Source organism: Dryas octopetala, chromosome 9, assembly GCF_963921425.1.
Source record: "Dryas octopetala chromosome 9, drDryOcto1.1, whole genome shotgun sequence".
In the NCBI taxonomy this organism is placed as follows: Eukaryota; Viridiplantae; Streptophyta; class Magnoliopsida; order Rosales; family Rosaceae; genus Dryas; species Dryas octopetala.
Genome location: NC_141374.1, coordinates 13,260,592 through 13,285,198, shown reverse-complemented (window position 1 = coordinate 13,285,198; position 24,607 = coordinate 13,260,592). Strand labels below are relative to the sequence as shown.

Below are 24,607 nucleotides of genomic sequence, written 5' to 3'. Positions count from 1 at the left end.
TAAAGTGAGAGTGTGAGACATGAGTAATAGTTTCGGGCATTGCTAAAAATAAATAATAATAATTATTGTTGTTGTATAATAAAGTGGGGGTTTAATGGTAAAATAGCCCTCGACTGTTGGAAACCCGCGAGGCATGCTTTCTCTAGCAGGCAGAGGGTTTAAGCAGAGGCTACCATTCCACAGCCACCACCACCCACACCTCTCTCGCACTTTCATGGCTTTTGCTACTCCAACCAAGCGAGTCGGCACTCACAATGGGAGCTTCCACTGCGACGAAGCCCTCGGCTGCTTTATGATTCGCCTCACCGATAAGTTCTCCAACGCCGAAATTGTTCGCTCTCGCGACCCCCAGGTTCCAACACCCCCTTTCCTATTTCTGTTTGGTTCCCAGGAAATTATTGCAAAAAAATGAAATTAATTGATTGGAAATTGGAAACTCGTAGGTTTTGGAGGGTTTGGATGCTGTACTTGATGTTGGTGGTGTGTATGACCCTAGTAGGGACCGATATGATCATCACCAGAAGGGGTTTGAGGAGGTTTTTGGCCATGGTTTTAAGACTAAGCTAAGTAGTGCTGGTCTGGTTTACAAGGTACTTCAAAAGGTCCTCTCTTTTTGGACTTTTAAGTATGAGCTTCTCTTCAAAGTTTCTGACTTTCTTTGTGTTGAATTCTGTTTGTAGCATTTTGGGAAGGAAATAATAGCGAAGGAGCTTCAAGTTGATGAAGGACACCTAGATGTGCATCGGTTGTTCTTGGCTGTTTACAAAAGCTTTATGGAGGTACTACTACTACTAAATTCTGCATTTTTCTTTCTTATTCTGAGTGAAACTAAAATTGGGTCGTTTTAGCTTGAATATTCTCTTCGTTTAAACTTGCATGGAATCATGGATACTGAGAAACCTCTTATGTTATAAAAGAGAACAAAAACCCTTGAATATGTTTTCATTTTGTTACTCTTTTGGTATTACTAATTGTTCAGCAGATTCATGTTGACATGGATTCTTGTTAATTGAACTGTGTTTTAAACATTATTGATTACTTGTAACAGGCAATTGATGCTGTGGACAATGGGATCAATCAGTACGATACGGATCAGCCTCCAAGATATGTGAACAATACACACTTGTCTTCAAGGGTGGGCAGATTGAATTTGGATTGGATAGATCCGGACCAATCACCTCAGAAGGAGAATGAAGCCTTTCAACAAGCAATGGCCCTGGCTGGCAGTGAGTTTTTAAATGTGAGATTAAGACTTGACAAAATATGGAGAATTTTTTTACTTATTTTTTAATTTTGATAAATTCACATCAAACATCTTCATTTAATATTTTCTTTCAAGTCTGAGCACATGACCCGGATAGAAGGAGTTACCAGTTTGATGAGGTTGTGTTTTATTGTGATTTATTTTTTCAAACACCGTCTTTAATGACCTTTTTCCAAATTTCAGAGTGTTCGCTTTCATGCAAAATCATGGTTACCAGCACGGTCTATTGTAATGGAGTGTCTCTTAGCAAGATGGAGTATTGATCCTAGTGGAGAAATTATGGTTTTGAATCGATTTTGCCCTGTAAGTATGCAATGGGTGTATTTTCTTTGCCTATCTAATATTTGTAGTCTTAAGGTCTTTCATATCAATGTCTAACGATATTAGTTGTACAATTTCTTCCATTACATCTCAACTGTTTTTAAATAATTTGGTTGTATCCATATTTGGACTTGTTTGAGACATTTATGTCTTTGTGCCCTACAGTGGAAGCTTCATTTATTTGAACTTGAAGAGGAGATGAAGATTGACCCTCCCATCAAATATGTTCTCTATCAGGTACTTGTATCTATTTTCTACCCTTGTCCTTTTTTTTTTTTCTCTCTTTTTAATGTTTCCCTCCATAAAGCATAAGTTTTTGCTTGTTATTGTCAAAAGTATCTGTCTAAAAACATACTTAGGATAAAAAAAAAAAAAAATGACAATCATGGATAATATACATGTTAAGAGAGCATTGGCATTAAGGAACTTGTTTGTGTATTAACATTCCAGTGCATTTCACGCAAGTGGAAGTTGTGTAGCTTCTATTCTAAAGTTATTGGTCATTTGGAAGTGCAAGTAGCTTTAAATGACTTATAAGCATACTTTTATGCCCTCTTTCCACATTCCTCTTAGTTATGTAGCCAATATATCTGCAAATTTTATCTGAGAAGAGTTCCAAATATTTATTATCACAATAAAATTATGTGCAGGATGATAGGAGCAAACACTGGCGAGTTCAAGCAGTGGCGGTAGCTCCTGATAGATTTGAGAGCCGAAAGGCTCTCCCATCTCAATGGCGAGGACTTAGGGATGATGAGCTCTCTAAAGAGGCCGGGATTCCTGGATGTGTTTTTGTCCACATGAGTGGTTTTATTGGAGGAAATCAAAGTTATGAGGGTGCTCTGGCAATGGCAAAAGCTGGTTTGAAGCTTTGCTAAAGAAGATTGACTTGCATCAATTTGTTTACTATTTCAGATGATTAGTAAACTTTCAGCATTTGAGCTACGTCTTTGCTAATTTCTTTTTCTTTAGCCTGTTTTATTAGATGAAATTTTCGCTATTAAGTTCCTACAAAGCGTTAAGTAAACATATTGTGCAATGATTTCAGAATCCACGAACTGGAGGCTACTTTGATATGAATTATAGATGAGTTTGAATTGATTTTCTGTCAATGACTTGGAATATGCAACTTTTTCAGTCATAAATCTGATTGATTAAGCATATATTTATTTGGCCTTTTAGATGATTTATTTATTATTCAGATGCCTGAAATTCACACCATGGCAGGCAACGCATTGAAATGAATTTGCAAACTAGAAGTTGCTTTAGCTTTAAGGTGTTGAAAGAAATGTATAATACAATGAAATGGTGTGTAACAATCTCTGTTGGTCCCTTTGGTTTTGAGAGTGCAAAATCTGGATCACTAGCCATAGCCAAGTTGGTTCTTCATGCTTGGAAGCTCTTCAATTGTTGGTGCCTGTATTCTCTAAGAAAGGTTTTGGGCTTTTTCCAACAATGGTTGCTGAACTTCTCAACCCTATACTGACCAGACAATGAGTCCATGACATACTCAACTTCTCAGCTGAAGTTCCAGGAGTCCACCATGCAGCTTTACACGTGACAAATCATCAAACACTCTCTCTCTCTCCCCTCTCCCTCCCTCTCCAAATTGGAAGTTACCGTGTGAGTGAGTGAGACTCTCTTCGATAATCCCAAAGTCCAAAGCAGCAGCCATGGCGACACTGACTCACCCCACCACCACCACCACCTCATCATCCCTCAGAAAACCCATCTCTTTCACTCCCACCAAACCCCTCACCTTCCCTTTCTCCCCGTTCAAAACCCTAAACCTCACCACCTCCTTCTCAACCAAATGCACCACCACTCCTTCCGATCTCTCCACCACCACCATCACCACCACCACCACCACCTCCATCTCCCTTTCTCCCCAAACCCTCAAGTCCCGCCTCCAATCTGGCGAAACCCTCTACGGCCTCTTCCTCCTCAGCTTCTCCCCCACCCTCACCGAGATCGCAGCCCTCGCCGGCTACGACTTCGTCGTCGTCGACATGGAGCATGGCCCCGGCGGCATTTCCGAAGCCCTCTCCTGCCTCCGAGCCCTAGCCGCCACCCAAACCCCAGCCATTCTCCGATTGCCCGAAACCTCCGCAACTTGGGCCAAGAAAGCCCTAGATCTCGGCCCACAGGGCCTCATGTTCCCCATGATCGAAGGCCCAAAGGCCGCCAGAAAGGCCGTGTCGTACTGTCGCTTCCCTCCCGCCGGAATCCGTGGGTCGGCCCACACCGTCGTCCGGGCCTCCAATTACGGAATCGACGAGGGGTATTTAAGTAATTACGAGGAGCAGCTCCTGATCATGTGCCAAGTGGAGAGCGAGGAAGGGGTGAAGAAAGCCGAAGAGATCGCGGCCGTTGATGGCGTTGACTGCATCCAAATGGGGCCATTGGATCTGAGTGCCAGCATGGGGTGCCTGTGGGACCCAGGGAATAAGAAGGTGAGGAGCATGATGAAGGTCGCCGAGAAGGCCGTGCTGGGGAGCAAGCCGCACGAGGGTGGGGCCTACTTGGCCGGTTTGGCTATGCCCCACGACGGGCCTCTGGATCTGTTGACACGTGGATACCAAATGATTTCGGGAGCCGTTGATGTCGGGCTGTTTAGGAGTGCTGCTGTGGAGGACGTGAAGAGGTTTAAGATGAGTTTGATCAACGGCTCTGATGAAGAGGAGGAGGGTGAGAAGGAAGCTGATGAGAAGTACTGGAGCGAATGAGAGAAGAGGTCTTTTGGTGTAAACTTGGAAGTTCGAATCTTTGACTTTTTATGGAAAAAAAAAAGAATCTTTGACTTTTTTTTTTTGTTGTAAATTTGAGTGGTTTTGTGGGTGTTTACTGTTTAGGCCTTTTGGAATTGGACCGTCTTTAATTAATAAAGTCAAATTGCCGGCCAGAAATAGATGATTAATTGGACTCAACAAACAATAAGCCTACTTTTGTGAAGTAGCCAATACTCAATGGAGTTGATTTGATACATAATATCTTTTTTCTTACCTAAATAGTTACCATTTTTCATATATAATATGAAGATATTTCTTGATGGGTTGATTGCCATGAAAGTTGAGAATGGACTCTCTTTTTGGTCGAAACCAACACGGCACATGCACAAAAAGCGACCAAGTAAATATGAAGATGTTGAAATGTCACCACGATCTGATCGTGAACAATAAAGACATGCAAGTCTTTGTCTTCTATAGTTAGCTTTATATGCACTTAGCTTCGTGAACTTGGGTTAGGTAGCATTATGATTCATTTAATTTTAAATGGACAGTGGACCAACGCTGGAAAGCAGTTTTGCCAAAATCAAGTGGGTTATTCAGATGTTGAATATGTGTTTAGACATTTTTTTCTTAATAATTCAGGCCTAATGCACTATTGTTAATGGGATTGCATTCGAATGGATTGAGCATCTACAATCTAATTTATATTAGTCTAGATGCGAGTTTGTTGATAATTAACGTTTTTGAACCGATCAACGCTGGTAGTGCTACAAATAGTGTTTGTTATTGATGGAGACCTAAGATTTGATGTGCTTTAGACTGAAATTAAAAATCTGTTATACATATTCATAGGTGGCACAATAACATGACTCAATCTGACACAAAATTAGTAAGTTTTGGTTGATAATTTTTTAACACGAATATGAATATAACACGATACGCTAAATATGAATAATATACGAATCAGGTTAGTGTCAAATACATTTAACATGATTATAATACGATAAATACATTTAACTAGTGTTATACAAAGAAATTAAATAACTTTTTTATTTTTTTCAATATGTATCGTATGAGTTATTGTATAACTATATAGTTATTTTCTTATAATTTTGTTTTATAAGTGATAATGTTGAGTCAACTCATTAAATTAGAGTTAAGTCATTTGATATAATTAATTAAATAAATTAAATTAAGGTTGATTAGTATTTAATATGAATATCAAACGATACTGATTAGAACACAACCCAATAACACAAATTACAGCTTCTAATTTAGAGAAGAATTACCTTCACCGTTTGTGCATTTAGATCAAAAGAAAGAAGTACAAAATAAAAGTCATAATATACTTGGATTTACATTTACCCGAATAGAAAAGAAAAGAAAAACAGTCAAACTGACCCATCACCCATTTCACCCATCCAACTCAAACCGGTGTGTGTCTCTGTGTGAGTGTGTGAGTGTGTGAGTTATGGAGATTGGAATCCCCGCGAAATCTTGAAACGCGGTCGTCTACTCCCCTTTGCCTTGTCATTCACAAATCCCATTCCCACCACCTAAACTTCGCATTGTGTCGGTACCAAGTCCTTTTTAAGCTTTTAACAACACACTCGTTTCGTTTGCACTCCCCATTCGCTTTTGCTTCTCTATCTGACCCTTTGTGCGTTGTGAGTCTCTAAGAGACTGAGACTGAGAGAGCTCGCTGCAATGGAGTTGCTCTACGTCCTTCTGTTTGGGGCTCTCGCGGCAGTGGTGGCAGCTTTGGAGCTGAGCAAGAACAACAAGGATCGCATTAATACCCCCTCTGCTTTCAATGCCTTCAAGAACAACTACCTCCTCATTTACTCTCTCATGATGGGTACACTCAGATCTGTCCTTGTTTCTCTTTTTCTCATTTGGGTTTGCTTTATTCTGTGCTGTATTTACAGTAATGTGGATTTTCATTTACTGTTGCTCTTTATCTTCTTGATGTTGGTTTGTTCGAATTTAGTACTGTCTTTTATGGAAAAACAGTGGATGTGGGTTTTGGGTACCCTTGCAAATGTTTTCTTTTAACTGTGATTCAGTTATTTTGGCTGCGAAGAAATGAATGGGTCAGAAAATAGAGAAGAAAAAACAAGATGGGGTAAGAGAGAGTTTGAATATTTGGATCGAATTGCTGGTTTTTTTTCCCATGAATTGATATGAAAACCCCAACTGGACTAAAATTAGAGATTGAACAATTCTGGTTACCTCATGGGGGCAGTGAGATTATCTTGATCTAGTTGTTTAAGTCCTTCTAATCACTTCTTGTTTCTTCTGCCTTACTTTTTATGTGATGAACATGTTGTTTGTAACTCGTATACTGCTTTGTACCATGGTCTCTGAATCTTTTGATTGTAGTGAACTTCATTGCAAAGATTTTGGTAATATAAACATTTATGGTCAAGAGTATTATAATCTTTGAAAATAGCTTGGAATTGAAGCAGATGGTTGATTTTCATTGTGAATCATCCTTGAAATATTTCATCATTCCTGGATCTGATCAAATTCGTTGTGGCTATAGCCGGGGATTGGTTGCAGGGCCCATATGTTTACTACCTCTACAGCCAGTATGGATTTAATAAAGGGGACATTGGACAACTTTTTATTGCTGGGTTTGGGTCATCTATGTTGTTTGGGACAATTGTCGGATCACTAGCTGACAAACAGTAAGGTTTCGTGTTCATTAGTTGTATTTTGTTAAACTTGATTAGTATTATTGATTCTCAATAATGATACGTCAAATTCAGGGGTCGGAAGAGGGCATGTGTTACATACTGCATAACATACATTCTAAGCTGCTTCACCAAACATTTTCCTGACTATAAAGTTTTAATGCTGGGGCGCATATTGGGAGGCATTGCAACTTCTCTACTTTTTTCAGCTTTTGAGTCTTGGCTTGTCGCAGAACACAATAAGGTACGCTGTTGCTCTGCTAATTATAATTGCAATTCTGGAAATCATATTTGTGACAGGTTCTAATTTGTAGTCAATGTTATAAAATTGTGGATCAATATATCCTTCTTTGGTATTATGGAAGGCCCTTTATATTCTGCACGTCGTAGGAGGTGGAACCGGTCATTTATTCAGTTCAAATGGCTGAAGTCATTCAATTTTGTTAGTTATTGTGTTATAAAGTAATTCCATTCAGTTGAATTGCTCTCTCCATGTTTTATCAGGCCAGGGATTTTAAAATTCAATCTTACTTACAGAAGCAGTTGTTTTGTAACTTTTTCTGTCCCCTAATTTTTGCAGAGGGGCTTTGAGCAACAGTGGCTTTCGTTAACATTCTCCAAGGCCATTTTTCTTGGCAATGGTTTAATTGCTATTGTATCTGGTTTGCTTGGGAATCTTCTTGTACATACTTTGGGATTTGGCCCTGTTGCTCCATTTGACGCTGCTGCATGCTTTTTGGCAATTGGCATGGCAATTATATTGGCTTCATGGGGTGAAAATTATGGAGATTCTTCAGATAACAAGAACTTGCTTACCCAGTTCAGGGGTGCTGCTGTAGCCATCGCTTCTGGTGATTCCCTAATCTTATTCTCTCTTAATAATCACTCCTTTTTCATTAAAGAATTTAAAGGTTAAGTCCATAAAATATTCTTGTCCAAATAGGTAATATAAGAATTTAAATAAAGGTCTTATTATTATGGTCTGACTTCCGTATGACCACCAATGTACATCCCCCCTCCCCTTCCCCCCAATCTCTCTCATTCTCACAAATTCTTTTGCTATTATTTTTCATTTGGGAGCAGATGAGAAAATTGCTTTGCTGGGTGCCATACAGTCCCTATTTGAAGGTTCAATGTACACCTTTGTGTTCCTCTGGACTCCTGCTTTGAGCCCAAATGATGAGGAGATTCCACATGGTTTCATTTTTGCAACATTCATGCTAGCCTCAATGTTGGGAAGCTCTATTGCATCTAGACTGATGGCCAGCTCATCCCCTAGAGTTGAGAGCTACATGCAGATTGTATTTGTAATCTCTGCGGCATCACTTCTGCTTCCCATTGTGACAAATGTATGCCACGAATTCTAATTTATCAATCGATCTTCAAATATATGAATTTAAATTTCTTTTAAACAGGTTACTTTGGAAATGCTGCTCAATAATATCAACTTGTCTATGAATTTTTACAGTTCTTGATTGCACCTTCGAACGTGAGAGGTGGGAGCATCTCGTTTTCAGGGTATTCTCAGCTTATTGGCTTCTGCGTATTTGAGGCCTGTGTGGGAATATTCTGGCCATCTATCATGAAAATGAGGTCCCAATACATCCCAGAGGAGGCAAGAAGCACCATCATGAACTTCTTTCGCATTCCTCTGAACATCTTTGTCTGCGTTGTGCTGTACAATGTGAGTGATTTGATTGCATTTGGTCATAATCTTTTGGGGGTCCACCTACTAGTACTTTCTTTATTTCTTTGTTTTTTTTTTGAAAAAAAAAAAGAACTGTGGAAGTATCCTTTCAATGGTTTTTTTGTCTCATGGAAATCCTTATACATATCTGCACTTCTTTCTGTATAATAAAATTTGGTTTGTGTTTCCTTTTTGAAGGTTAATGCATTTCCCATCACCATCATGTTTGGTATGTGCTCGATTTTCCTGTTTATGGCTGCTGTATTGCAGAGGAGGCTCATGGTGATTACTGATGGCCAAAAGTCAAGTAAGTTGTGCAATAGCCATTGCTTGTTGCTATTTTAATTCATATATTTCAACTCTAATATTACACTTATTACAGTTGCATCCTTTTATTTTTATTTTTCCTCCTGTGGGTTTTCTGTTTTGATGATTAATAATGAATATGCTGTGTTTCATCATAGAACCACAAGAGTGGAGGACACTGGAGAGGGACACAGAAGCAGAGGCTGCAGAGCCATTGAATGACTAATTGATAATAATTATAACAAAATAATCAGAAAAACCTTTGGAATTTTTTGATGGTTAAAAGAAGCCACCTCTTCAAATTTGGATTTTCAAGCTGCATCTTGGTTTTCTGTTTGCTGTCCAATTGACGAGGAAAATACGGTTTGTTGCCAACTTCGAAATGGTATGAAGGATTTTCAGGGCCAATTCGCTGGTGGCTATAACACAAAGAAATGATTGACTAAAGAGTGTAGTTACTATGTGTAGTTCATGTATTCTCCAATCACTGGCATCAAGTATATTTTGTCATATGTTGGTTTTAGAAAATGTAAGGATGCTTCAGTCACCATATAAAATGTCAATTGATGCTTTGCTGATCTTTGTCATTTGGTGTTATTTGCTGTTTCTTCCCCTTCAACAGCCCCTCATTTTTGTTTTGTTATTATTGGACATACTTGGAGGCAGCATCTAATGATTGTAACATTTATTCTGACCATATAAATCTATATATTGGAAGTACACTTTCACCCATGTAATTTATTAAATTGAAAGTCAATTTGGTCCCTCCATTTCTAATTTGAAGATGTTAACATTGTAGTTATGAACTTTTTCTCCAACACTCCATCCATGTCTACCCTCGGCTTTCGGTCACTTTAGCATTAACGTTTTTAGTTATATTAGAAGGAATCAAACCTTAAACCTATTTTAACATTAATTCATTATCTTATCCCCTCTCATTACTTGGGCTGTCCTCAAGGGTTTCACTTCTAACATAAGCATTAATTCATAATGCTTGAAGCTGCATTGTTCCCTTTCTTTCTCTTCATGAGCAACTTTTTTACAATACCAATCTTATGCCAAACTTTATTTTCACTCACATTTTACTTCCCGCATGCTTAAAAAGTATTATGATCTATTTTATTTTTTGTTCACACAATTTTCAAAACTCTTTAGGCTGGTACACTAAAATAACCCTTTATGAGGCATCACTCATTTGAAAATAGAAAGAAGCAGCTTATCTGCAGTATATGTTTATCTAAGTGATGTGGATGAAGTCATGAGTTATAAGTAGGTGATTGATAATAAGTTAAATCCCATAGATCTCATGAAGTGAATGGTATAGATTACAAAACCATGCAATTACTTTACAGAAGTCATCCTTCTTTGAAAATGCAAAATTTAAATATTGATCTTCAATTATTATTGGACAATAAAAAGCATTAATATAGTTTTTTTTTTTCTTAAGCAGACGATATAATTACTCTGACAAAAAAAGATAGACAACATAATTACAAATAATTTATAGTTAGATATTTTATATGTATTGCTTTGAATGATGAGTAAAAAAAGTGAGCTTTAACTAAAAAGATGGCTTTAACACGAGCGCCTAAACAGTGTTTCACCCATGAGCGGCCTCTGACTGAATTCCAGACGATTAAGCATGTGTGACAGGCTTTCATGTTCTTTCATGTCTTCTCCACATGATGAAGTAATAACAAACTGAACCCATTTCCCTAATCATATTCCATAGAAAACTGAAAACCCCACCTCCTCAACTTATATGCCCATTTTGAGTTGCACTCATCTCATGTATGACTACCCAACTTGCCCATGTGCCATTATTAGCCTCTATGATTGATTTTCGAATTAGCCCCATCAGCAAATCCCATCCCCTGTTGTTAACTGTGTCTAGCTGCTAGTCACCTGTTTTATGATACCACTTTTACCAGGAACAAACCAAGCCTCTGCCTCTCTACAATCTACAGAGATCTCCACCATCCATTTTAATGATGTTTTGTCCTTTTTGCCACAGCTGGTTTGACTTTGAGTCTTTGACCATCTTAAAAGATGTACCATGATGTAAACGAGGGGCATTTGGTAATTGTCTTCAGGTTGTCTGCAGACACACTCTAGCCAATAAGATTTGCCATCCAGTGATTCATGGTTCACTCCTAAATTTGAGAAAGGGAGAAGTCTAAGTGAGAGAGAGAGAGAGAGAGAGAGAGAGAGAGAGAGAGAGAGAGGAGCTAAGATGGCCAATCTCAGAAGTCCAAGGTACCAGTTCTTATTGGCTTTACAATTCCTTATGTTAATGCAATCCAAAGTGCTCTGCTACCAGTACAAAGTTGGAGATCTAGATTCTTGGGGAGTACCCACTTCAGGAAACCCAGAAGTCTACACCAAATGGTCTAAATACCATGCTTTCAAGCTTGGAGATTCTCTCTGTAAGTTCTCTTTTCTTCTACATTCTTCTTTCTGTTTTCTCATTCCAAAAGCACCCATAAATGCTTTTGTTTCCCTATATTGCAGTGTTCTTGTACCCACCAAGCCAAGATTCAGTAATTCAAGTCACAGAACAATCCTACAAGACCTGCAACCTCAAAGATCCAATCTTGTACATGAACAATGGCAACTCTCTGTTCAACTTCACTGCATATGGGGACTTTTACTTCACCAGTGGAGAACCAGGTCACTGTGAAAAGAACCAGAAGCTTCACATTTCTTTTGGGAATGGCACTGCTTACTCTCCCTCCTATGGTCCTAGTGCATTGTCAGACACTGCACCTTCTTATCCCACTGTTTTTGGCACAATCCCAGCACCCCCTTCTTCTGCACCATCACAAAGTTTCCCAGTTCTCATAGGAGCTGTTATTGGATTTGTGGTATGTGCACAACTCAGTGGCAATCTCTGAAGAGCTTAAACATTGAATTGAAGAATTTTCTTCCCACGTTTGGATACAGATTCTTTTTCTCCCATTACTTGTTCTATAATCTTTGGCATATTGGTTGATATGGAAGTATTGGTTTTGTAATTCTTTTTGTCAATGGAATAGAATAAAGCAATTCATATGTGATTTAACAATTGCTTTGCTTGTTTTTTGTACTTTTTTAACCATTTTGTGTGAAACCCTTGAGTTTCGGAGTGTAGACAAGAGTATCTTCAACCCTTAGACAGAAAGTTACAAAGTTACTTCCTTTTTTGTTTTACCAAGAAAAGAAAAGATAACATAGGTTCCATAATAAGGACAGCCTGACAGGTCTGAGAGAACACTGCCCTGTAATTGTGGTGGTGGTGACAACTGACAAGTTCTATAAAAATGCTACAATTATTAAAGTTGCCCAGCTGGATATGCTCGTTGCTCTTGAGTCTTGACAGTGTGATCTATCATCTATGTGGGCCACCGATGAAATGTAGCATCATAGATTAAAAAATGAAGTACTCCAAAAGTCAGCAAGAATATGCTTATAAAAGATATAAAAGAGAAGTAATTCTGTCACAGATTAACAAAACTCAAAAAACAATCTAACATCATATACATAGTAACTGTAAAATATTACATGCTCTATCATATGATACACAACCTTTCAAGTCCTCATAAAAACACATGTGCTTCTCTCTTATCTCAAAATTAGAGGGAAGCACATGTGACAAAATTGATGAGGATCCAGTCCCTTCCAAGGTCCTATATTACAATCATAAATTGTGGACAAGGGTGAGGCTTTCTCTCAACGTCTCAGTTGGGATGGCCAACCGTTTTTGTTTGATTACTCAGTTTGACAGTTACTTAACTTACTATGTAGGGGGATTTTATGTTTGAGGAGACCGTAAAATAGTTATTTTAATTTTTTTTTTTCGATATCTTAATATAATATCCAAATGGACCAAATATATCAATAATGTCTCTTTTAATTTAAAAAAAAAAATAACACTACTAAAAAAAATAGTATAAATGTCAAGTTGTGTAGAGTATACATAGATTAAATCTTCATATAATTACTATAGATGGTAAGGCACATCTTTTGAATGACATACCCCAAGATATATTCATAAGAATTTTGCTACAATTAGAACTTATTTATTATAAACACGTTAAGAAAATTACTGTTGGAATATTAAGTTGTATACATTTGGTGTACTAATTGTCTTTGACTCTGTGTGATACCCAATTTTTTTTTATTTAGTTAATTGTATACTTGATTATTTTCCTGTTTGATTGTTCATAAGCTGATTGTATTATATTAATATTAGGTTTAAGTGTGTTTTAACAACTTTGAAGATGTCTGGTTCTTTAAACAAAAGAAATTACAAGAATAAATCACCACTGGTTGCAGTTTTTTGCAAGTGTAATTGCAAATGGGGGAAAAAGAAATTACACAAAAGAAGTTGGGTCAAGAATAAGGTACAAAATAAATGAGCTCAAATAAACACACTTTTAACAAAGAAAAAAAACTAAAGCAATATTAATCAATTAAATATAACAACAACAAAAACTTGTATTACCCATTACCATAAAGATCAAATATCCATATGATGTTGTGAGGTTTGAGTCAAGTAGCATATGATCATTTAACTGTAATGTTCAACACATTGGTATTCTACAAGTTATATTAATTTTTTTTTTTTTTTTTTTTTTTTTCAAAAGTTTGAAGGGGCCATGGCTCCTCTTAGTCTGTTCTATGTTCCGCCCATGTCAACATCGGTAACTGTTGGCTTCCCTTCAGAAGCCGCATAGGGTGCCTCTGGAGCTGCAGGCTCTGCAAATTGTGAAGTCGTGGGCTTTGCTTCTGTTACTGAAAATGGACTTCTCATTTGGGCAGCATTTGAGTCCACTTCCATAGCAGAAGCCCTGGGTGGGGAAGCCGGTTGCACTTCCACATCTGGGTAAGCAGCCTTAAATCGTGCACGCAGGCCTTCATCAACCAATCGTACACCACTCAGTTGATTACCCAGCGACATCCACCTGATACAAGATAGTTCAGCAGGATATGAAGAGAAAGAAATACCCATTTATGGGACATCTATCTAATGAATGGAGTTTAGAGACAGAATGGTAAAGGAATTATAACTACATGAAGGAGTTATTGCTATTTATCATCATTATCATGATACTCAACTTTTCTTGAAGAGTTGCAAGCATCAAATCACTTTTAACCTACAGAAAAACCCAAGACCATGCTAGATTCAGATTGTCATTGGTCCTCACAGGATCCTCTACTATCCTCATCTTAATATCTTATCAATTTATGCCAAAAATCACTAGTGTTGATCAACTAGAACGAAGGAATTCCATGTAACAATTACAACATCACTCAACAAAGCATACCCTGCATGGGTGTTGTGCATGCGAGCAAACAGTTCCAGCTTTCTTGTCCTTGGACTTATCCTCTCCAGCAAGGGGTACATCTACAACAATGCATGTATATTAAGTCAAATTTGAATCTCATAACCTGGATTTAAATTATTTTGTAGCAAAACTAAACAAGTAATAACAACAATAAAGATGATAATTATAATAAAAATATCTAGCCGAAGGCAATAACTTCTATATGACAACCTTCAGAATGCTATAAGCCCATTACAGGAAGAACCATATTTTGAATAGATATTTCACTGTACAAATTATAAACTAACCTCATCTGGTTTACGACTTGTCTCTCTGACCTCAGCAACAATGACATCAGTATCAATATTTCTATTTACCAAAGGGCTCCCCTTTATTCCAACAAGGCAATGCTCCTTGCTATGATTAAGCCAGTGGCCAGTCCTCCCTGTTCTAATTATTCGTTGAAGTTGATTAGTCTTTACCCAAATTACCTCCTCAATACGCTTGTATCCCCAAAGTTCTAAACTGTAAAAAGAATGGTGATATTTCTGTAAGCAAAAGCCAAAGAATAACTGGATCCAACTTAAGCATCTTTGGTTAAACGTTTTGCGAATCATATAGTTGACAGATAGCCAAAATAAACACATACCATTCACGTCCAAGCTCCATTGCACGTCCAGTGACCCAGAGGAAAATCAGACCATCAGTCTGCAATGCAGGAACATTGAGATTGCGCATTTCATCATCAGCCATTGTCCCATAAGGCAATTCCATATGAATGTCCCACGGTGGATCTGCCATTATGACTCCAAATTGCCCTAAAATGTCCATTCTAAAATTGCGGATATCACAGTTAATCCATTGTGGTTGACCAAGTTCTACCTCAGAGCAATATTCAGCACGCTGAGACTTTAAATGTCTAGAGGGAGCGAGAGCTGCAGAACCCATCATCATGTGTGACACATCTGGTGTTGGATCGAGCTCATAATGTACATACTTGCATGTCTAAAAATGGAGACAGACAAATGTATTATTGTCTGTAAAAATAGTCATTAACAAATGTCTATCACTCCAGCTAGAGGGGTAAACTTTACCTTCATGTGACGGCAAGTATCTAGGAAAGAACAGTCTCCTAAATTGACATCCGTATGTAGAGCAATTATTCGCCTGAAATGAACCTGAAAGGAGAGAATAAAATACAATGTGAAAAAAGAAGAAGCAAAATTAGTGAACACTAAGATCAAAGTTATCTGCAGTAATTTCAGAATAAAATTAGAAATACATCACCAAAAGAAAATGAAAAACATCTAAACAAATTCAAATGAGTTGACACAAAATGTACTGAATGGAACTGAAATAGCTAGCGTGCAAATAAATTTCCATTTCTCAAACAGGTAAAACTGAATCCAATTATCCTCGAAAGTGGGATGCTGCAAGTTAAAATTAAACCAGAGCTCATTAATTTAGTTAGGTTACACTAGCAAGCAGGAACATTTGCAGCACATTATCAGCTTTTTAGAAGACCGCCCAATTCAAAATTTAAAGCTTCAACAAGATGCATCCTCTAAATTGAAATTGTTCAACATAAAACACATTATAAGCAAGCAGGCAGCATTCTTATCACCACTTATTTCAGGAATTAGAAACTTATGATCTCATTCATGTTTTGTGCTTGTAAACACTGCTAACAGACTATTGTTTACCGACCTTCTCACATGCAAGTAAGGTATTAGATTGACGACGGCAGTCCTCTTTTGTTAGGGCTGAGCAGTATTCTTTCAATTGCGAACCACCTTTAGTTTTGAACTGAAACAAAACGACAAAGTAGAGAATGATAAGAAAGAAAAGGATATAAATATGAAGAACTGCACAAGGATAGGAAAAAATCGGCAAGAAATTAAACTTCAGAGTTTCCTAAGATGCAACCAACCACACAGAAGATAGAAAATCAGAGTATATTTGACAAATAACAAAGTTTAAAGCTTAAGCATTTCCTATGTCCAACCAATGAGACCATGAAATAATTGTGTCCTATTTGTAACACAAAGAACAAATGGCAAGCAAACCAAGATGTTTCGGACAAGTCACTACAATCTACTGACTCATTAAATACAGAACCGGTAATCATTTCTTTGGTGCTCTTGATCAAAAAGCAGAGAAGGCAATACAAAATAAGAATGTATCACTTAAATTTTTATAATTAGCTAACAGACAGAAATAGTTTTTACATATAGCAGCTTTCCAATTTACTTATATAGTTTTTTACAGCAAGAACCAGTTAGATGAATTTCTTAAGATAGAAATACAAATTAAAATATTGAAAACTGTATATCAAGGCCATAAAGTTCGACAAACCTTGGCAGCCACAGCAGTCTCTTTTGCAGTTGGCCGGTGAATGAGGTCTAATAGCTCCTCACCAGTTTTTGATTTCTGCAACTCCCTAAAGGTCTTCTTATTCAACAGTGCCTCAAGATCCTTCATTTCTTCCTCTTCACTCCTCGGCTGCTTATGCGACATTGCATTGGGGATATCCATTGCTGCATTTAGCCCCATATTAGGTCTATGCATTGGAGGAACACCAATCCCTCTAGGCATTCCCATCATGCCCATAACTCTAGGTGCACCCCTCGGACCCATCAACGAACCGGGGGGTCCACTACCCGGAAACATAGGTGGCAAACCCGCCATGTGGGGATCATTAGGCCCCATCCACATTTCCGGCATTGGCCTCGGAACAGGCCCTCCCATTCCAAACACTCCACCATTAGCTTCAACCCCACTATTCACCACTTGCTGCTGATTCCCATTCCCATCTCCCAAATTCGAATCCTGATTCTGAAATTGCTTGCTTTCCGGCAATTCCTTCATCAGCCGAGTCCGGTCAATCCCCACAACCATGACTCTCGACTTGCCACTCACCACAAACTCCTCCAACTCAACACCACCATTTTCTTCAGCCATTGACCTCAATGCCATCTCCACCGCCAATATCGTCCCGGACTCTCCTCCGACCTCGCGAAGCGCCGCCTTCTCCTCCGGCGTCGCATTCTGGTCATTCTCAAGCTTCCTCAGCACCGTCGAGGACTCAATCGGCGAAAAGGGAACCCTTTCAAGCAAGCAAACCGCAACCAAAGCCCGAACCACCGACAAGGGGTTTCCGCTCTCATCCATGGGGCTGAATTTCTCGCTTTCGGGTTGGCGACCCGGGTCCGGCTGCGAAGAAAGTTGTGGGTTTTGGGCATTTTGGTTTGTGGGTTTGGGTTCGGGTTCGGGTTCGGGTTCTGGGGTCGAAGGGGGAGTGGGTTCGATGGGTTTTTTGGGGTTGGGTTTAGGTTCAGGGAGAGAAGGTGTGGGAGTGAAAGGTCGGTTGTTGAAGGACGAGAGGACCTTGAGAGAGAGATCAATGGAGGGGACAATGGCGGGGACTATTTGGGCTTGGAGGTAAGAGAGGAGTTCCAGCTGAGCGCTGCGTTGGGACTCCATGCGAGCTTCGAGCTGTTGACGCATGTTTTTGATGGAACCTATGGCGGCGTCTTCGTTACCTTCCGATTGAGTTTCCATTGCTCTCTCTGTTGCCGAAGCTCCCTCTTCTTTTGCTCGTTTCTCTTGGTTTCTCTGTGATTTGTGTGAGTGAACTTGGAGGAAGCTGAACCAAACTTCGAGGTTTATGATTGTGTTTTTTTAGTGAAAAGAAGTTTTTGATTTGTTCGCAACTTCGCACCAAAGTACCAAACCTACACATATGAGACTATATGAGAGGAATAGGCGCGTGTGTATAAATTATGCAATTTTGAAAAAAAAAAAAAAGTATAAATTATGCAATTGTTTCCTTTCAAACAAAAATTATGCAATTGGTACCCCTCAATTGCACACCCTAAAATTATTTAATAAAAATAAGGAGAAATTTGGAAAAATAGCTCAAATCTTTAGTAAATATAAGCCTATTGCGATTTTGTGTCAAGGGTGGAACTAAACTCTTGTGAGAATAATGAATTGACATATAAAAATATCAAGTGAAGCAATAATAGAACGTTTGTATGCTCGATCATAAAAGAGCTTGTCTTTGATATTTTAAAATATTGTCTTGAAGATTTTGCTATGACATATTTTTATTTTGTAGGGTTAGTTAACTTCAACATTTTGCTAGACCCATTAGACGAGACCAAACACTTTTAGTTTTGTCGGAACCAAATTCAGGCACCAACATTGGTAATGTGCAAGAGTACTAAGGGATTTCCCAATTACATGTTAAGAATACAACAAATGATTGAAATTAAATCAATCAAATTTTCTATCCAACTAATGCAATTATTCAAAAAACAAATTTAATCTAAATCTAAATTTGAATAGTAATGTATGTTTATTAATTTAATGTAATTTTTTTTTTTGTCAATACTCAATAGTAACTAAAATGAAATTATAAAAAAGTGTATTGACTAAAATGTAATTATAAAAAGTTTGATTGATTTATTTGTAATTAGCCCTATATTCAATTTATTTTCAGTTGAAAACGGGGCAACCTTCAACCACCACTCCTTTGGCAGTTGGGCAGGCAGCCAAGGGACACCCATCAAGGTCATTTCCCCACCAGCTGGGGCTAATGTCTTCCAAGCCCAAAGAAAAATACAAAAGCACCCCCATGAAGGCAAGCCCAGCATCAAGTGCCCCAGAAAGAACATAATTGTGACGCCTCCACCAATCTGGTCTATACCTATACACAACAAACCCAGAGAGGAAGCCCAAAATGATCCAAGAAGTGTAGTTGACTGCAGTGGCTGGTGGCATACTTCCTGTGGCACCAATTAGGACTGGCATGTTGATGAGTCTAATCCACTCTTGCTGTGGGAATGCCTTGGCAGCCAACCAAACAAGAATGGGAGCAATTGCACCAGCTAGGAAGAACCAATTGACTGCTTCATATGTGCCCAAGTCCCCAAAGATTCTTCGGGGACCAATCAGACCCCATATGACAGACGCGTCGTAAAACACGGTGTCACTTGGGCAAGTCCAGACGGATGATGTGTCAGTACATATGCCAGGGATGGTCTCCATTAGCCACCAAGCAGTGCTCAAGTAGACAATGGCAGCTATAAGGGTTCCCACAACCTAAAAAGTGAAGTTTATGGCTATTGGAGTTGGGAATTGGGATTATGAAAGGAAATAATGCACAATAAATTAGGCAAGGTAAAAGAATAGGAGCTGACCTGAGCCATAAACATGGTTCTGGGAGGGATTTTCATGTAGTGACCAAGCTTGAAGTCTTGCAAAAATGTGATGGCTTGTGTCATGCTTATGTATCCATAAACCTTGAAGCACATATTAGCAACTGGGTACCCTGGGTAGATGTACCCAATTATATACTCTGTGATGATGTTTAAGCCTGGTGTCTGTCAAAAGGCCAACATATATGATCGACTATTAGGCCTTGTACAAAAAAATGTCGGTGATCATATATGGCCTTGAATAAGTTGAGATGTGCCAGAAAAGGGTACCTGATTTGTGATCGCAGTGATGATCCCGATTGGAAGGGTGAAGAAAATGGCAATGGCACAGGCTAGTAGAACACCCCACCAAGGCAACTGAAGCTGGTCATTGTAATACTGACAGGTGAAAATGGTGAGTCCAATGTTGACCACAAGGATGACCACAAACCACCACTCAGGCACTTGATTGTACTTCTGCATCAGTCTTGTGTGTATGTCCATTTTACTCTCTTTGAAACTTGATTTGCTTTGCTCCCATATTTCCCTGCATACCAATATAGCTAAGAATGAGGTTCAAAGTCTAATTGAATTGGTATGTGCCAAATTTACACATATTGTGATGTGCCTTGTTACTTGTTAGAGAATATCAAGCTAACAGTTACCTTCCATGAAACAGAGCAACATGTACAATTGTAGCAGTGAGTGCTGCAAAGCCAACACCATAAGTTACTGCAAAAAATGTGCTGAGGTAGAGTGGACCTTCTTTCTCATATGCAGCAATGTCTAGATGGAAATTGGAGTCAATGATGGCTGTTATGTTGTATTCTTGGCCGTCAGATGTGAACATCTCGTCTGAAAATATTGGGAAGGTTTTGGCTTTGTAGACATTAAGCCAATAGCATATGGGAGTGAGTACATACATGACAAAGACAAATCCAGCAGCAACATTGGCTGTGGCAAACCATGGGCTTGCAAGTGGGCTTCCGAGGTAGGACGAGATGGTGGACCAGTCCAGCCCAACAGCGCCAATTCCAAGCCCAGAAAGCCCCGAGCCGAGTTGTTGGGCCAGGATAGATTTGGGGAATATCCAGCATATCCAAGAGAGGGAAGTTAACATTTGGAAGAGGTAGCCAGGAAAAACATAGTACGCAAAGCTGCACATGAAGGCAATCAGAAAGAACTGTGTGCGGGTCACCCCACCTTTAGGCCTTGCTTCTTTCTCGTGGAGGGCCCTGAATATGAATACAAACTGTTTGATTAGTTATAAGCCCATATCTGGATTGGGCCTTAGAGCCCAAAATCAGCGTTCCTATCATTTCTTTTTTCCATTGATGAAAAAAAGGATGGAATATTTTAGATATTTGACTGGTTCATGTGAAAGGAAGGAAATTAAATATTAGATGAATGTCTAATTAATTAGGATGTGATATATAACCCATTTGTTTATCTTCTTGAGTATTTAAATCGTACATTACAAAGTCATGAAAACAAAATGGTATACCACAAATTTAAAAGTTGGGTATCTTTTTGTCTTTTATTAAAAAAAAAAAAAAAAAAACCGTATCTTTAAATTTACGTTATATACGTACTATTTACATTGAAAGTTCAAAACTCCTAAAAAGAATCCAAATTCATTAATTAGATTGAGCAGAGAAGTTCTATATATGTGGGCCCAAACAAGACTAATTTGAGTTAGGTATAATGCAGCCAAATGCAGGCATATTTCAACAACTTGATCACATCACCTTAACTTCAAATTTCTATAAGTCGTTATATTTTGAGAGTGAAATCATATATGACAGACTCATATATACAATTATTATTACTAAGTGGAAGAGTCGGTGTTTCGGTTTTGTACGTGATCGACTTGCATGCATAGGACACATTCTGTTGAGACTTGAGACTTTTACGTAGAAAAACAAAATATCTATGTATCTTTTGCGTGTCAAACAACTAAACTCACTGTTTTAGTGAAAATGATCTTTAATAATATAAATATAAATATTATTAAAATCTAAAATTATATACAAAGAACTAAATTCACTGACTCTCATAATTTTGTGGCAAATTAGTTGCATGAAGGGTTGAAAAAGACAATAGTTACTGCTTGAATGCAAACCCACCTACCTAGCTACTGGACCTACTTTTACTCTTCTAGAGAGAGAGAGATAAGAATCTTAAAGAATCTTAAAGAATGAAAGATATATACCAACCAGTCAAGGCCAATCAACTCCATGGCCACCCAAACACATGCACCGGAATCCATGGATATCCATAGGAAAAATGAAATATGCATGACAACAAAAACATATATGCAAAATAAAATGACAAATTAAACACACACCTTAACATATATAGTAACAAAATATGGTAATTAATTAAATATATGTAGCACGTACCTGAACAATGAAACTTGAACCAGATTTGCTGGCCACCACATAGCAGCCGGTTCAACCAAGTACCTCCTGAAAATCCCGGCCCAACCAAACCCCAACACCTACCATTCAAACCCCATCAAACCTAATCAACAAAATATCAATTAAATCATATATAATTCTTAATTCAACCATACCCATCAAATTAATAATAATTACAAAAATGAATTAACCTGAGTCGTTAAGATGACAAGTAGGGACACAAAGAAGGTGATGTGTTTCTTATAGAAAACCTTAACCACAGTGACAATATGAATGGCGTACACCGTGCCAGCCCCAGAATTGGCGAAGATGGTGATGAGAACATGTTCCTTGACATTGAAGGGACCGGGGTTGAAGCTGAACTCGCACTTGGTCCCTTTGAAGAAGACGCGGCTGGTGATTTTGGAGGCCATGAGCTGACCCAGAGGGACCACGGCGATCTGGGCGGAGATGGCGGTGATCGTGAGTGGCTCCGTTCGGTACCAGAAGAACTGGTTGAGGAAGGAGAGGAGGACGCAGGAGAGGGTTCCTAGGACCCACATTCGGAAGGTCAGGACCGGGAGGGAGGGGTCGTCTGTGGTGAGTACGGTTAGAGCTACTTGCTCCACAGGTGAGTTCTCTTCTTCCGGCTCTTCATCTTCATCATGAATCTCAGGATGGGGTTTTGATGCTGAGGACGATTCACCATCCTCGTCTTTAGATACTGCACCAAAACAAATATGATCAATAAGCGGAGGAAAAGAAACTTACGAGGATTCATCTTCAAAAGAAATTATTGAATGAAGGAGGGGATTAATTAATTACTGAGAGGGGTTGTGATTTCATGGGAGGATTCTTCTTCCATGGCTGCTGCTTTGCTTTCTGTCATAACATTTATGTGTTTGCACAACAAACAGCAGACATGTTTAATTTGTATGTACTATTGTAAGATGGTGGACTGAATTTATGAATGATATGCAAGAATCTAGGAGGAAGGGGATGGGTTTGGATATTTAGTCATTCAAAATGTCGTAAACATAAATTTTCTTGGGTGAAAATTAATTTTAGGAGGATATATATATTATTAATGTACGTACAATAAATTTAATTAGTTGCATATGCCGATATATGCATTTTAAGTAAAGATAATTAGCTAGCTTAGCTAGGTGGGGAGCAAGTCATGTGGTTGACTTGTTGCAGCTGGTGACCCACGTGGTACGAGTAGCTATATTCATTATTCATATTGATGAGTACTATTTCATATGCTTCCTCATTTTTGAAGAGGGGTTGGGGAACATTAGTTGGTAAGCTTGGCCATCCAAGCGGTAAGGTTTAATTCTGTGTCATTTTCCAGTGGGACTAGGTAGCTACTTTTTCCCTAAGCCTAAAATATACATGTCTTTTTTTTGGGCCTGTAAAATATACATGTCTTTAATTTGGCAATCTATTGGACCTTGTACACTCATGTACTCAGCGACAAAAATGATATCAATTTAAATCAATTTGAGGGGTCCCCATGGCTGCTTAGTTGTCTGTCTGTTCTATATATAATTGTAGACTGTAGTTGTTGACCAAAATAATAGGGTGCAGTAATGCCTACCTACCCTTATTTTTTTGGACGTACACACCCTTTTCCAAAGCCAACTAACTTTCACAGTTGTTAACTTAGTATAAATAGCTACAAGGTCAAAAAAAAAGAGAGAGAAAATTGAAGGAACCCTGACTCCGAAGATTGAGGAATCCAAAAAAATTGCACTTAATTCCGGTCTACATTTACATGACACACATACACCCACGTAGAGTCACAAACAGCCAGTGGCAAAATCAAGATTGAAAATTAGAAGGAACAATAGGCAACTCATACCTCCACCCCTACACGAACGTACCCTACTACGTACCAATCGAACGAAAAAATCTCCTACACATGCAAAATGTACGAATTATGAAATCAATTATTGTAAGGGAGACATTGTTTACAAGAGTTACAAAACTAAAGCTCTTTCTTACTCAAAAATCTTGGCCAGGTACATGCCTAACATGCCATTTCTATCAACATCGTTTTCTTTTTTGGTGATACCATGCCCACATATGCAGCATGCATCAATTTAGTATACAAGAGAATGCAACTTGCATCTATATGCTTAATAATGTCCCATAATAATGTTTGCTGTCCGTCCAATATATATCATCATCGTGTCAGATTGCTTCCCAAAGCGATAATAAGCAAATGATAATAATATGCAAAGAGACACAGCCCACAGGCCGGCCTTCAATTTCAAGGGACCCAGAAAGTCAGGCGGTAGACGCAAATCGCACTCATCAATATTATTTCAGTTCTAAACTAGTATTTATTAATAAATTGCTTCCTATATTTTATTGAGAGGCAAATAATGTGCAATGAGATACGGCCTTTAATCTCTGACTATGAGCTAGGCACACCCGGGCAGGCGCAATCATCAATGCTAAAACAATATGATTAAATTGATGTTCCATCATTTCATGCACAATTTTTGTAATTAATTGGTGTTTTATAAAAAAAATTTGTAAAGTATATGCATGAAATGTTCGGCGTGATGACTTAAACACCCTAATATCCTCTAACTCTATAGTTGTTCGAATGATTCTCACACATTTGATTTGGACGAAATTTTATATAAAAATTATGTATGTCAATCTTTTTATACATAAAAGATTCTCA

At 38.4% G+C, this 24,607-nt stretch overlaps 5 protein-coding genes across 5 annotated transcripts; 3 read left to right on the top strand and 2 right to left on the bottom strand.

Moving 5' to 3' along the window:
* Window positions 1-114: 114 nt before the first annotated feature.
* Window positions 115-2,696, top strand: LOC147274337 (Metal-dependent protein hydrolase). The gene is made up of 7 exons (XM_086256291.1): window positions 115-352; window positions 444-590; window positions 681-779; window positions 1,049-1,240; window positions 1,448-1,567; window positions 1,751-1,822; window positions 2,236-2,696. The coding sequence occupies exons 1-7, from the start codon at window positions 134-136 to the stop codon at window positions 2,461-2,463; spliced, it is 1,077 nt and encodes a 358-aa protein (XP_086112417.1). The 5' UTR covers window positions 115-133; the 3' UTR covers window positions 2,464-2,696.
* Window positions 2,697-5,809: 3,113 nt separating this feature from the next.
* Window positions 5,810-9,583, top strand: LOC147274336 (uncharacterized). Its single transcript, XM_086227777.1, has 8 exons — window positions 5,810-6,172; window positions 6,860-7,004; window positions 7,086-7,254; window positions 7,591-7,861; window positions 8,094-8,359; window positions 8,479-8,694; window positions 8,896-9,004; window positions 9,162-9,583. Exons 1-8 carry the CDS (start codon window positions 6,022-6,024, stop codon window positions 9,227-9,229), a joined length of 1,395 nt encoding a protein of 464 aa, XP_086083903.1. The 5' UTR covers window positions 5,810-6,021; the 3' UTR covers window positions 9,230-9,583.
* A 1,594-nt stretch (window positions 9,584-11,177) lies between these two features.
* LOC147274335 (early nodulin-like protein 8) lies at window positions 11,178-12,059 on the top strand. The gene is made up of 2 exons (XM_086227797.1): window positions 11,178-11,429; window positions 11,515-12,059. The coding sequence occupies exons 1-2, from the start codon at window positions 11,237-11,239 to the stop codon at window positions 11,895-11,897; spliced, it is 576 nt and encodes a 191-aa protein (XP_086083923.1). The 5' UTR covers window positions 11,178-11,236; the 3' UTR covers window positions 11,898-12,059.
* A 1,400-nt stretch (window positions 12,060-13,459) lies between these two features.
* Window positions 13,460-18,049, bottom strand: MTA (mRNAadenosine methylase). Its single transcript, XM_086256062.1, has 7 exons — window positions 16,665-18,049; window positions 16,017-16,115; window positions 15,404-15,487; window positions 14,959-15,314; window positions 14,618-14,834; window positions 14,310-14,389; window positions 13,460-13,946 (listed from the first exon to the last, which is right to left on the bottom strand). The coding sequence occupies exons 1-7, from the start codon at window positions 17,868-17,870 to the stop codon at window positions 13,661-13,663; spliced, it is 2,328 nt and encodes a 775-aa protein (XP_086112188.1). The 5' UTR covers window positions 17,871-18,049; the 3' UTR covers window positions 13,460-13,660.
* Window positions 18,050-18,705: 656 nt separating this feature from the next.
* On the bottom strand, window positions 18,706-23,133 carry OPT7 (oligopeptide transporter 7). Its single transcript, XM_086256063.1, has 7 exons — window positions 22,735-23,133; window positions 22,122-22,633; window positions 21,913-22,010; window positions 20,176-20,745; window positions 19,802-20,057; window positions 19,514-19,696; window positions 18,706-19,415 (listed from the first exon to the last, which is right to left on the bottom strand). The coding sequence occupies exons 1-7, from the start codon at window positions 22,796-22,798 to the stop codon at window positions 18,810-18,812; spliced, it is 2,289 nt and encodes a 762-aa protein (XP_086112189.1). The 5' UTR covers window positions 22,799-23,133; the 3' UTR covers window positions 18,706-18,809.
* Window positions 23,134-24,607: the final 1,474 nt, after the last annotated feature.

What these genes read in the sequence shown, in the direction of transcription:
- OPT7 (XM_086256063.1), bottom strand. Translation starts at nt 22,798, where the DNA reads ATGACAGAAAGCAAAGCAGCAGCCATGGAAGAAGAATCCTCCCATGAA. An exon ending in TGAAATCACAACCCCTCTCA is followed by an intron (nt 22,634 to 22,734) that starts GTAATTAATTAA and finishes GTTTTGGTGCAG; the next exon opens with TATCTAAAGACGAGGATGGT. An exon ending in GTTCAAGTTTCATTGTTCAG is followed by an intron (nt 20,746 to 21,912) that starts GTACGTGCTACA and finishes ATTCATATTCAG; the next exon opens with GGCCCTCCACGAGAAAGAAG.
- MTA (XM_086256062.1), bottom strand. Translation starts at nt 17,870, where the DNA reads ATGGAAACTCAATCGGAAGGTAACGAAGACGCCGCCATAGGTTCCATC. An exon ending in CAAGTCGTAAACCAGATGAG is followed by an intron (nt 14,390 to 14,617) that starts GTTAGTTTATAA and finishes GCATTGTTGTAG; the next exon opens with ATGTACCCCTTGCTGGAGAG. An exon ending in ATGCACAACACCCATGCAGG is followed by an intron (nt 13,947 to 14,309) that starts GTATGCTTTGTT and finishes ATCTTGTATCAG; the next exon opens with GTGGATGTCGCTGGGTAATC.
- LOC147274337 (XM_086256291.1), top strand. Translation starts at nt 134, where the DNA reads ATGCTTTCTCTAGCAGGCAGAGGGTTTAAGCAGAGGCTACCATTCCAC. An exon ending in TTCGCTCTCGCGACCCCCAG is followed by an intron (nt 353 to 443) that starts GTTCCAACACCC and finishes GGAAACTCGTAG; the next exon opens with GTTTTGGAGGGTTTGGATGC. An exon ending in GTGCTGGTCTGGTTTACAAG is followed by an intron (nt 591 to 680) that starts GTACTTCAAAAG and finishes TTCTGTTTGTAG; the next exon opens with CATTTTGGGAAGGAAATAAT.
- LOC147274336 (XM_086227777.1), top strand. Translation starts at nt 6,022, where the DNA reads ATGGAGTTGCTCTACGTCCTTCTGTTTGGGGCTCTCGCGGCAGTGGTG. An exon ending in CATTTACTCTCTCATGATGG is followed by an intron (nt 6,173 to 6,859) that starts GTACACTCAGAT and finishes TTGTGGCTATAG; the next exon opens with CCGGGGATTGGTTGCAGGGC. An exon ending in TACTGATGGCCAAAAGTCAA is followed by an intron (nt 9,005 to 9,161) that starts GTAAGTTGTGCA and finishes GTTTCATCATAG; the next exon opens with AACCACAAGAGTGGAGGACA.
- LOC147274335 (XM_086227797.1), top strand. Translation starts at nt 11,237, where the DNA reads ATGGCCAATCTCAGAAGTCCAAGGTACCAGTTCTTATTGGCTTTACAA. An exon ending in CAAGCTTGGAGATTCTCTCT is followed by an intron (nt 11,430 to 11,514) that starts GTAAGTTCTCTT and finishes CCTATATTGCAG; the next exon opens with TGTTCTTGTACCCACCAAGC.